We start from the raw sequence: 12,116 nt of genomic DNA on the forward strand, positions 1-12,116 counted from the left end.
ATCATGCTGATTAGCCAATGGGAGGTGTAGCGAAGGTATGGTCAATTACCATGTTTGTCTATTATTAGATAGGATATACAATGATTAGCACATTGACGGCACATAGTAAGTTCTCAATAAATGGCATTTATTACTATCATAGCAGGAAATCTCCATTACAGTACTAGACTTTTGTTTGGCATTAGGGAACCGAAAATAGATAGAAATTAAATTACTAATTTTAGTGACTCTTGAGGACCTTCAAACTGAGCATATCTCCTAGGGAGGTCTGCTGAGCCTTTTACGTTTCTTTCAACACCAGACCAAATACTCTGGCAACAAGTAAGCAGCGTGATTCCAACAAGGCACAGCATGGCCTGCAGCTGTGTTTTCCTGATGATCCTACACATATTTGAAGTTTACTTTAGAAAGCAAGAAACACACCCAGTGAATAGGGACAGCTTAGATGGGCAAGACTTTTTAAAAGTTATATTGCAATTAACTTAGGTAAGCATTTATGAACTCTCCTATCATGTAGCCAGCACAGCCCTCAGAGAGTTAACAGTCCCATGTAAAGAGTTAGGGTGCAGCAGGTAGATGCCTTCCTTAATCCTTATTTTTTTGTCTGCATTTTTTAATTCAGAAAAAGATTTGAAAAGCAAATAGAATAAAATATGAAGCTTTCTTGGACATTCCCTTTGGCAATATCATTTAGGTAGTGATAGAGAATTTGGGTTTGAATCTTGGCTCTGCCACCTGCTAACCCTAAGGCCTTGGGCAAATCTTTTCCCTTCCCTGTCTATACAATGGGTTACTAATATTTCCATTAAAGGGTTCATATAAGAACTCCATGGGGGGTGTAATTCACACCGAGCACTTTCATGAGTGCCTGGTATTTAGTTTCACCCAGGTTGGTTATTATTATCTGTATCTCCTCCTTTCCGCAGCCAGAAGGATTTTGTTTTGCATGACTGCTTACTGATTGCAAGTCAGGGTGCCCCGCTGGTGCTAGAGTGAGTCTTGATTTGGTGCCTTAAGCCCAATACATCCTTAGGGGTGCTTGGTGCTTGCAGAGTAAAAAGGCTATTTTTAAAAAATGTACGTTTTCTACCCTCTCGGTTTCAGTATTCGGGATTTCACACAGAGAGATCAGAATCTGATCACGACAGCCAGTGGGGCGGAAGTCCCCTGACAGACACGGCCTCCCCGCAGCTCCTGGACCCCACGGACAGACCAGGCTCTCAGCACGATGCGTCCTGCGCCTACAGGCAGTTCTCGGACCGCAGCGCGCTCTGCTACGGCTTCACGCTGGACCACTCCAGGATGGTGGAGGAGAGGCACTTCCACACCCAGGCCTGCGAGGGGGGCCGCTGCGAGGCCGGCAGGTACTTCCTGGGGACGCCGCAGGCCGGGAGGGAGCCCTGGTGGGGCTCCCGCGCAGCCCTGCCCCTGACCAAGGCCTCCCCAGAAAGCCGAGAAGCCTATGAAAACAGCATGCCGCACATCGCTTCGGTCCACAGGATCCACGGTAAGGGCAGCTGAATGACCCCGAGCCCGCTGCAGGGGGCCCCTGGGCAGGTATAACATTCCAGGCTGGACACTGCAGGGACTGACCCAGGGATTGTCTCAAACTCACGCCAATGGGCTTGAAAACATCAATTCCACTCTCTTTCAGAGTATTGACTTTGCTAATAGTTTTGCCAAATACATTCATTTTGGACAGGCGAGTAAAAATGATTCCCATTTTAAACATCGAAAAAGTATAGACATTAAGTTAAAGTGAATTGTCTATTGAACTTGTAGTATGTATGTCTGTACATTTTTTGTGTATTATTTCCTTCTGTATTGTCATGCTTCAAATGTGGACATCAGAGGTTTGGGGCTCATCTACCTGTTCTCTCTGAGGGTACTGTTGGCATTTTGGTGGGGGGCAGTCTTTGTATTATGGCCCATCACTCAGGTCACAGGAAGTTGAACCTCTCTGGCCCTCTGGCATCGAATGCCAGTCACTGCCACCTTCTGTCCTCATATGACAACCCACAATGTCCTCTGTGAGTAAAGGCTGGAGAGAGATGTGGAACCCAGGAGATTTGCACCATGAGATTGTCTCACGGCTTTACAAACACACAGAAATGGGCACTGCTGGAAAGCCCATAGTGCTGCTAATACTCTTCTTTGTTCATTCGAAAGTAAACTGGTCAAGGAGCTCATTCTTTCCATTTCAAACTCGGGTCCAGGCAGGTCTTTGAAACCTTCCCTATTTCATTAAAAGTCAGTGACATTAAGATTGATCCAATGTCCCTGATATGACCTTTCTTTCTGAGTCTTTAGGGTGAGAAATGGGCTAGACAATGTTTACTCACCATAAAGTCTTCTGTCAGATACCCCCAGGTGCTGACTGCCTTCTATGATTTTTAAAAAATATATATTTTTATTGATTTCAGAGAGGAAGAGAGAGGGAGAGAGGAAGAGAGACATCAATGCTGAGAAAGAATCACTGATCAGCTGCCTCCTGCATGCCCCACACTGGGGAATGAGCCTGGAACCTGGGCATGTGCCCTGACCGGAATCAAAACTTGACATCCTAGTTCATAGGTTGACGCTCAACCACTGAGCCATGCCGGCTGGGCACCTTCTATGATTTTAATATTTCTGTTTTTGCTTTTTATTTGTCTCCTTTTACTCTGAGTTTCTCTAGTTTGGGAGACTGGTAATGAAAACCCAGGGCAAAGGGCAATTGCTTGCTAAAGAATAGGGTGAAGTGAAAATCCTGGCTTAACCTACATTGTCTGGAAGAAAATATTAGAAATAAAGTAAGAAGAGAAGAGAAAAGGAAAGCAATGGGTAATGTGATCCAGGGCTTCTCTGCCACAGTAGGCAGTTTACAGCTTTTATGTGTCCCTTCCTGTTCCTCTTCTCTCTTCATACTGACTTCACACTGCTTTGAGAATTACTTAATTCATGGAATATATTTTGTATGTACTATTCCTGCATATTAGATCTCTTCCCTTGGTTTAGATGAGTTATTAACATTTAAATGTTCTATTTATTCTTCACCTTATTTCAGAAACAATCTAAGATAGAAATTAAATATGATTATGTATAAAACTGAGATTTTTACCACTACATTTGAGAAGACAATATTTATATTTTTGATTGAGACAACATATATACATATTCATGCACACATCTACACATATACATGTATATGAATGTATATGTGTTATTAGCCCTTAAACAGTTTAAAAAGTACATTAGAGCTTTATTGTAACTCTACTTAAGATACATTTAGCAATATTGACACTTAAAGTGATTTATTTGGAATTGAGAAAATAGCCCAGCCTATAGCATCTTCCTCAAATCCAACTGAAAGCATTTTCTAAGCATCAATTTAACATGCCATTTTTCTAGAAAATAACATGAACCAAATGCTATGCATGTTTCTTTTGTTATTTACAGCTGGGCAGGTCCGATGATGTGCATACATGAAGTAGAAACATGCTTCACTGTTTTGCTAATTGGCATTCACAACCTACAAACAAGGTTTACATTCTAAAAAACTTGTTATACTTGTTATAAACTTCATACTGCACTTAAAAGCCACAGAGCTATGAATTCCAGTACAATATGTTGAGACTGTCTGTCGTGTGAGCCTGTCTGTTTCAAATATTGGTGCACATGTTAAAAAAGAAAGATATAAGGTTTTTTTGTTTTTTTTTTTGAAAAAGGAATACACTTACATTTTGCGGGAGGGGGGGTGAATTTTGAGACCACTTACCTTTTGCTTTTTCTTATTTCTAGGGCGAGGTCATTGGGATGAAGACAGTGTGGTCAGTTCTCCAGACCCCGGGTCTGCCAGCGAATCAGGTGACCGATATCGCACTGAGCAGTATCAAAGTAGCCCACACGAACCTAGCAAAATTGAAACTCTGATAAGAGCTACCCAGCAAATGATTAAAGAAGAAGAGAACAGATTGCAGCTAAGGAAAGCCCCCCCAGACCAACTGGCTTCCATTAATGGAGCTGGGAAAAAACACTCCCTCTGTTTTGCAAACTACCAACAGCCCCCACCGACAGGCGAAGTCTGCCATGGCTCCACTCTCGCCAACACTTCGCCATGTGACCACATCCAGCAGAGGGAGGGAAAGATGCTGAGCCCCCACGAAAATGACTATGACAACAGCCCCACTGCACTGTCTCGGATAAGCAGTCCCAATTCAGATCGCATTTCAAAATCCAGTTTGATCCTAGCTAAAGACTATCTCCACTCGGATATGTCTCCTCATCAGACAGCAGGAGACCACCCCGCCCTCTCTCCAAACTGCTTTGGCTCTCACCGGCAGTATTTTGATAAGCATGCTTACACATTAACTGGATATGCCTTGGAGCACTTATATGACAGCGAAACCATTAGGAACTATTCCTTGGGCTGTAATGGCTCACACTTTGATGTAACTTCCCATCTAAGAATGCAGCCAGACCCAGCACAAGGACATAAGGGAACATCTGTTATAATAACCAATGGAAGCTGATGTTTTTCTAAAATATTTTGTTCTTTAAGGATCTCTGAAACATATTTATAGTTTAATGCCCCATGACCAGTATTTACTATGCTACACATCATTAGAGAGGATAATTTAAGTTACTGGGTGTTTGACATGTGTTCCTTTGAAATCAAAGAAAACAAGCACTAGCATTCAAGGTTAAGCACAGATAATGGAGCTAAAGTGAGTACACAAATTTCCCCTCTTATTATATGGGAACAGAATAGATACACTTTGAATTGAAAAACACTTGTGTAGATTAAGTGAGCATGTGTACCACATGAAAGGACTGATGGATGACAACATCATGCTGGGATGATTCAGTGACCCTCGTGCACACAGAGCGCTATCTACAAACTGCAATGTACACTTACATGCAGAAATATAGACTGTGTACCATCAATTCACCCCAAATGGGTAACTTTCCTTAACCTTAGAACATTAAGATTATTAAAGAAATGTTTATTCTCAAGCTAACTAAGAAAGAGAGAGATACATCTTGTAAAGTGTTTTCTTCTTCGTGTTTCTAACCAGCCAGCTCATTTGGTTCAGGTATAAATTAGGGAAATGGTTATGGATATGGTATAAGAATGAGTTTTCACCTGGTACCCATTATAAGCAATCAGGAAGTGGTGATTTTTACCTTACTTTTGAGTTAGACAAGGAACAGGATCACATTGACATATCAGTGAGGGTTTTTCTAAGTGAAAGTACTGAGACATTGGGACACACATCAAAAACCTGGAGTGCCAATTGGAAATAGTTAGTGAAGCTAGGAAGGCCAGAGGCAAAACGAACAATTTAAAGTTCAGAATATGTAGTCAACATATTTGGGGCTTATAAAACCAACCCTCCCCAAATTCAAATTAATTCACCAAGAAAAAAAGGCTAATATGTGCAAAAACTAAGGAAAAAACAGTGAAGTGCTACATGATAGCAGTTAAGTTTTTGACAACATTTCAAAGTACAGGTGTGCAAATGTGACAACATGTGGAAAGCCTCCAGAGAGTGTCTAAGATAAAAGCTTAGGCTGATAGACAAGGGATTAAATAGGTAAGAGTAGCACTTTGAACAACAGGTGAAATATTCATTTTCCTTATTGTTTTTAAACAGCAAAAACAATAAAATTGGTCTTAAATGAAACTGTAGAAAGACTAGCAGACTAAGATGCCAAGATCTCTGGATTCTGGTTCTAACCATGCCGATAACTTATTTTGGGGACATAGATGTATCACTCACCACACCAGGGCCCTAGTACCTTCATCTGATGGCAGTTCTAATGTTCCGTGGTTCTGTGGTTCAGTGGTGCAGCGGAACTGAACTTGTTAATCAGTTAACTCTCTGCTGTGAGTTGTCAAGACTGATCATTCTGGCCTTTCTGTACTCATATAGAGGTCTAGATGCTTCGTGGCTTAAGCAGGTGCATGAACTCTTTTAGGCATGTTGCAGAAAACTTTCTAATTCAGCCAATATATAGATGGTAAAACTGATGAGGGAGAAGAAAAATGAGTAAGATTTATTTAATGCACTATCCTCTAGGAATCAAAGTGAAGTGACATGTTATTAGAGATGTTTCATAGCTAATATTTTCTAGGAGCCCCATGCCTGAAACTCTTGCCATATTGAGAAGGAATGTACTGGAGGACATTGACTTATAATTTTGAAGACATCATGACATTGAACACTCAGGGATTTAGTACTGTATTTTCATATAACACAGTTATTTGGCAATCCATAGGTAGGTGACAATCTGAGTGCCGATAATCTGAAAATGAATACTGGGTTGTTTGTACACGAGAAAAGTGGCTACATAAAATTAAATAAATATGTCTTGGGTATGATGGAACAACATTGTGCTGTAAATGGAAAAAGTACAAGTAAGTGAGAAAGTTAGTGGTTATATATACTTTCTAAAAAGTCCAAATAATGAAAACTACATTTTGAACTATATAAGCAAAAGTATTCAGTATTTTGGAGAAAAAAAACATTTGTAAGAAGTCCCTGGAATACTTAAGATGAATTTTTGATCATTCTGCAACATGAAGTAAGGTTTTAGGAATGCTAAAGGTTTTGCAGACTTCTGTAGATGGATAAATGTTCAAAGACAAATATCTGAAGAATATGGTGTGTTTTGGAAAGGGAATCTATACAGATGGGTTTTATTGATGGATATACATTCTACTAAAAAGGTCACAGGAAGATGCTGTAAAGGAAATAGAATCTTAAGAATCAAGGAAAATGAACTAATATGAAAGAAAAGACTGTCACTAAAGAAATTTCAGTGGGATATTTACGTATATGGAAGAAAGTTAATTGAGGAAAGAAGTAAATTATAAGTTCTATAAATGGGATAATCAGAAGGACTAATGCTCTTTAAAATAGTATGACCAATATTTTTAAGTGAGGATAGAATTAACTAAATTATATCTTAATTAAAATTTTTGATAGATTGACCCCTTCTTAAATATAAACCTTTTATTTACTTTATATGTCAAAAATTTTAGAGTATCACATTTATTACATTACATGTAAATCCACACAGACCTACAGTATTCTAGAGCTTACATTTTTTTGCAGTGGGGCACAATTATTGCAGAAAGACTCAAGATAAGTTGAGATAGTTTATGGCAAGGCAACCTTTCAATATATTGTACACATAGACATGTTAATATCTATTTATAATCTACATTATTTTGTTCTGTGCAGGAACATATTGCCTCAAAATGAAGATGTTATCTGTGTTTTTAAAATATGGGATGTAAAATATGTATGTTCCCAATAACTTCATCAGTTAAAATTAAACTTAAATTGGCTTTAGTTTTAATCCTTGATTTCTACAACTTGGTTAAATGCTGAGAATCATGAAACTTGACTGAAATAGACAGAGAAGTATGATTTTTATATCACCTTGGGGATTCATACAGATGTGTTCTATACAAGTACTCTTACAATATGTAGCAATTCATTAGATGAAACAAAGCAAGCTCGTGCTTTCTAGTAATAGTAAGAATATCTTTATTGCCCATTTTACCTGCCTGCCCTACCTAATTCATAAATTTGGATGACCAAAGGAAAAAATGAATATTTCCCCCATCTTTCTTTGGAAAATTTTGTTAAAACTATTATTGAGAATATACAAATTTGACATATTATTTTTGGGTGCATGGTATTATTGTCACAGTCATGTAGGTGTGCTCCAGCTCCATATTTTGACATGCTATATTGAATATAATGGACCAGCTTTTCTAAACTGTAATTGCCTGATACAGGATAATTTGACACAGTGCTGATGTGACATTCAAAATGAGACAGGATGCAATAAATGGTTTGCCTTTGGTAAATCCACTCATTCTTTCCTGATGTTATTTTATGGGATTCGACTATTTTCATTGGGTAGTATTCTTAATTTTCTCTATACCCTGCTGCCACATGATGCCTCTGGGCAGAGAATCCACTTAAAATAAGCTTTAATAGGATCTTCTGGAAAAAGATAATATGCTCCATTTTCTTTTTCTTAAATGAGGAATGAAGATTGATCCATTAAAAGATCATTTGGAAAATATGCATAGATATTTTAAAATAAAAAGACCAACTAAGTCTGATAGAAGACACTGTAGCTAAAGAGGCATTCTGAATACAGGGATGATATTTTGTAGCTCGCTTTCTCAAGAGCAGGACATTAAGGTGTCCAGTAAATTCTATTGGTGCTAGAATTTGGAAGTGACAGAGTGAATGCTGATATTTGGAAAACTGAGGATTTGGCCATTTGGGGGTCACTTACCTGGCCCAGTGGGTAGCTTACACTTTAATATGCTCGCTTTAATTTAAAAAGTTTGAATGCCAAGATATGACTCTCCAGTTCACTCAAATCACAGGAAATAGACATACATTCTATTTTCTAAGCAAAAATCCTGTTGTTCTCTAAGTGATTCAAATTTTATGTACATGTCAGTTTTCTCAAATAGGAATTTGACTCTAAGACAGCAAAATCTGTTGGTTAGTTTTTACTGGGAAATGCACTGTGGATAAAACATTCATTATCATTCTAAACTTCAAATGAATGACAGAACAGCTATGAACATATGGAAAGGATATCTTACATAGAAAATGTTCTTGGGGGCAATTTCCGTGTGGTGCTCGATTCTTGTGCAAAAGAATTGTATGGGTAGTGCTTAACTCAAACAGTGAGATTGTGCTCATATCCAAATAGGGGTTTGTTCAGAGTTCCTTCTCTAAGATTGTATGCAGAAAGGCTGTATGTGTGTATTCATATATTTATGTACATGCACATTTACATATACATATATGTATGCACACACATGAAATTGTAAAGCAAGAAACAAGATTGTATTCTGCTGTGCTCCTTAAAAACTGATGGTTCACATAAGAAATCCTAATTAATTATTTTAAACCAAACATGTATAGTTTTAATTATTGTAATTTTGCTGCATGGGGCTTTGCTTTCATAAACCTATATAGTGGAAAATTTGTCCTAATTTGCTGATCTGGAACACATTTAATCACAATTGAATTTACACCCAACAACCCTGGAGTGTTTACATTTCAAAAGAAATGAAATGGCGTGAAAAGTTTTTAGAAGTACTGTAACTTTTTCCGTTTTCTTTTTCCAAAGGGGGTATATTTCAAAAAAGGAAACATATGAGTAGGCACTTCAAAAAAGAGAAAATATTTTGTGTTTGTTTTTTTGACTGACATGCTATAAAAAGGATTATATTTGTGAAAGAAGATACTGATTGCCAATATTTCAAATACCATCTTGCAATGTAAAGTTTTTAGTGACATCGTAGTATTAAATCTGTAATTTGAACTTTTACTTTGGAATGTAAAGTAGAAAATATTAGCTATGTCAATGATATCTTGCAAAATGCTCCCATTTATAATTATTTATATTGTAAATAGCTTTCTGAAGTAAATTCGAAGTTAACATGTGCATAAAATGTATTTATTATGTGACGAATTTTTGGTTTTAAATATAGTTACCAATATGCAGTTTGTGTCTGAATTATTCATTGACAGAAATCTTTATAGGACAAAACAGACTGACACCCAGCAGATTAGACCTGTAAAGAAATAAGGACTGTTTGGGCTTTAGATTCTGTTGGAATGGTTAATACACACATACACACACACACACACACACACACATGGCTTTAGATTTTGTTGGAATGGTTAATACACACATGTACACACACACACACACACACACACACACACACACACACACACCACTTTAAGAGACTTAGCAATAGGAGCTTACATATATGCCCAGTAACAATTAAGTGATGGGTCTAATTTTTAGACACTGGAGACTGTTTTCTCAATTTTTCATTACAACATCTTAAGCAGCACTTCTTTGGTCTCCACTTTTCTAAAATAAAGCAAGACATTTGAAAGTACAGATTACATTTTAATGCCCAAGGGAAACAAAAACCTATAAGATTGAGGTTATTTAGTTTTCTGTCATTTAACAACAAATTAAAAACACATCTCGAATAATTTTTATTTCAGAATTCAAAGTATTTTTTACATTTAAAATGAGGAATGAAGATCAAACAAAAATAGATTTTCAGTGGTTTTCTCTAAACATTTTTATAGCACCCAAGCTTTTATTTCTCCAGAAATTTCTGATTTACCTTGATGTATTCCAGAAATTGTCAATTTAGCCAATTCAACCAACCAACACAGTATATTTTTAATTCAACAGACATATTGTTTGTATTTCATATTTGTTTGACAAAGCTGCATAAAATATCATTGCTATTAATAGTATAGCACTTATCAGATTTTTCTAACATGATGTTTTTGCTTCTGAAAATATAATTTTCACCCACTTATACTCCAAAATAACTGTACTTCCAGTTTAATCCACAATATTTATGGACTACCTATTATTTGCCCCAAATGGGATAGAGAGTGAGAATCTTTCTCATGTAGGATGTTATGGGAAAGCACATACAGAAGGTCTTTGGTTTTCTTTATGTGCTTTGAAAGTGTAAAGTCTTTACATAATCATAAATATGACAAGTATTTATTTAATCATTATGTGCCAGGCACTGAACCAAGCTCAGATTACCACTGAAACCTGAGTCAAGACCATCACAGAGGGACCTACCAATATGCCCAGTTTCAATAATGCGGAGAGTGAGACAGAGTGGTTAAGGATCTCAGTGGCACAGCTGGCAAGTAGTGGAGATGAAATTTCAACCCAAGCAGGTTTACTCCAAAGTTTTACTTTACTTCATTCTGCATTCTTTCTATAATAATAATAAAAAATAAGTGAAAGAAAACAGTGTTTAGATGGTGGTTGCATGAAAGAGATCCCTCAGCCCAGTGGACAGTGGCTCCAGTAGCCCCAGGTACGTTGCTATTCCTCCGTATTACACTGCACTTGATGACCAGCCTCAGGATGCAGAGGCCAAGGCTGATGCTCTCTTACACTGTATTTTGCCTTCCTACTGAACAAGCCTTCTGATGTTTCTATTATATGACCATGATACCAAGAAAACTCTAGGGCACGATAAGCTATAGGCAAATTATCCTAATAGGATCCCCATGATATTTGAAAGAATATTTTGAGGCTTTCTCAAGGAACAAAACACAGTGGCTTAATTGGTCTTTTAAAAGGACACAATTTTTTTCACCCAACATTTTTTGGATAGTCAACACAAAAGCATTACCTTTTCATGACAGTCCTTAAATACTTCGTTCTGTTTCATGGAAATCTTTTCTTCCTCTTTGGATAAAAACCAACCAAAGCCCACTCCACCAAGAACTGGCATGTCTATATTGCCTGAGTTATTTAAGGCCTCAGTTTTGAGGATGCTTGGCTAGTTGAGCTTATGGGGCTGTTGCAACTACTACGTTATCATTTACAGGAAAACTGAAAGCTATCTGACAGGAAGGCTGCCCCTCAAGAACACAGATGATTCCTATGAGATGGCTGCCTCAGTGGTGGTGGGAACTGCCAGGTGCCAGCAACTCAGGCAGCCTGCCAGCCATCCCGGCCCGGTCTCTGCCTCACATTGAGCCAAACCGTTGAGGGCTTGCCTGAGTTATTTAAGGCCTCAGTTTTGAGGATGCTTGGTTAGTTGAGCTTATGGGGCTGTTGCAACTACTACGTTATCATTTACAGGAAAACTGAAAGCTATCTGACAGGAAGGCTGCCCCTCGAGAACACAGATGATTCCTATGAGATGGCTGCCTCAGTGGTGGTGGGAACTGCCAGGTGCCAGCAGCTCAGGCAGCCTGCCAGCCATCCCGGCCCGGCCTCTGCCTCACAGTGTCAGGGGGTCGATCCGCTGGAGCACTCCTTGGCCTTTTCATATGATGCTTTATGACTGAGTATGTGCTGCATTTACTAATGGAATGAGATCCAGGGTGGGAGACATGTGAAACAGCCCCTGCTTTGGGAGTTTGTAAATAATCTCTGCTTTGTTCAGCTCCCCCAGGTCAGGCTCCTGTGTGGGGAGTAATTCCATATGGGAATCTTACTTGAGTGCCATCTAAGAGAATCTTGGCAGTATCTCCCGAGCCATAAGGAAATCATTCTCTGTTTCTGGGGAGGATTTTGTG

The 12,116-nt window shown here is 38.3% G+C and overlaps 1 protein-coding gene across 2 annotated transcripts in view; it reads left to right on the top strand.

Moving 5' to 3' along the window:
* Positions 1 to 9,533, top strand: part of SIM1 (single-minded family bHLH transcription factor 1) — a 72,767-nt gene extending 63,234 nt beyond the window's left edge. For both annotated transcript variants that reach the window (XM_005883806.2, XM_014531383.1), the window contains 2 exons: positions 1,105 to 1,507; positions 3,781 to 9,533. In XM_005883806.2, coding sequence (XP_005883868.1) covers positions 1,105 to 1,507; positions 3,781 to 4,511 — 1,134 coding nt within the window. In that variant the 3' untranslated portion in view covers positions 4,512 to 9,533. The remainder of the gene's footprint in view (positions 1 to 1,104; positions 1,508 to 3,780) is intronic.
* Positions 9,534 to 12,116: the final 2,583 nt, after the last annotated feature.

The sequence above is a fragment of the Myotis brandtii genome, unplaced genomic scaffold, assembly GCF_000412655.1.
Source record: "Myotis brandtii unplaced genomic scaffold, ASM41265v1 scaffold8, whole genome shotgun sequence".
Classification (NCBI taxonomy): Eukaryota; Metazoa; Chordata; class Mammalia; order Chiroptera; family Vespertilionidae; genus Myotis; species Myotis brandtii.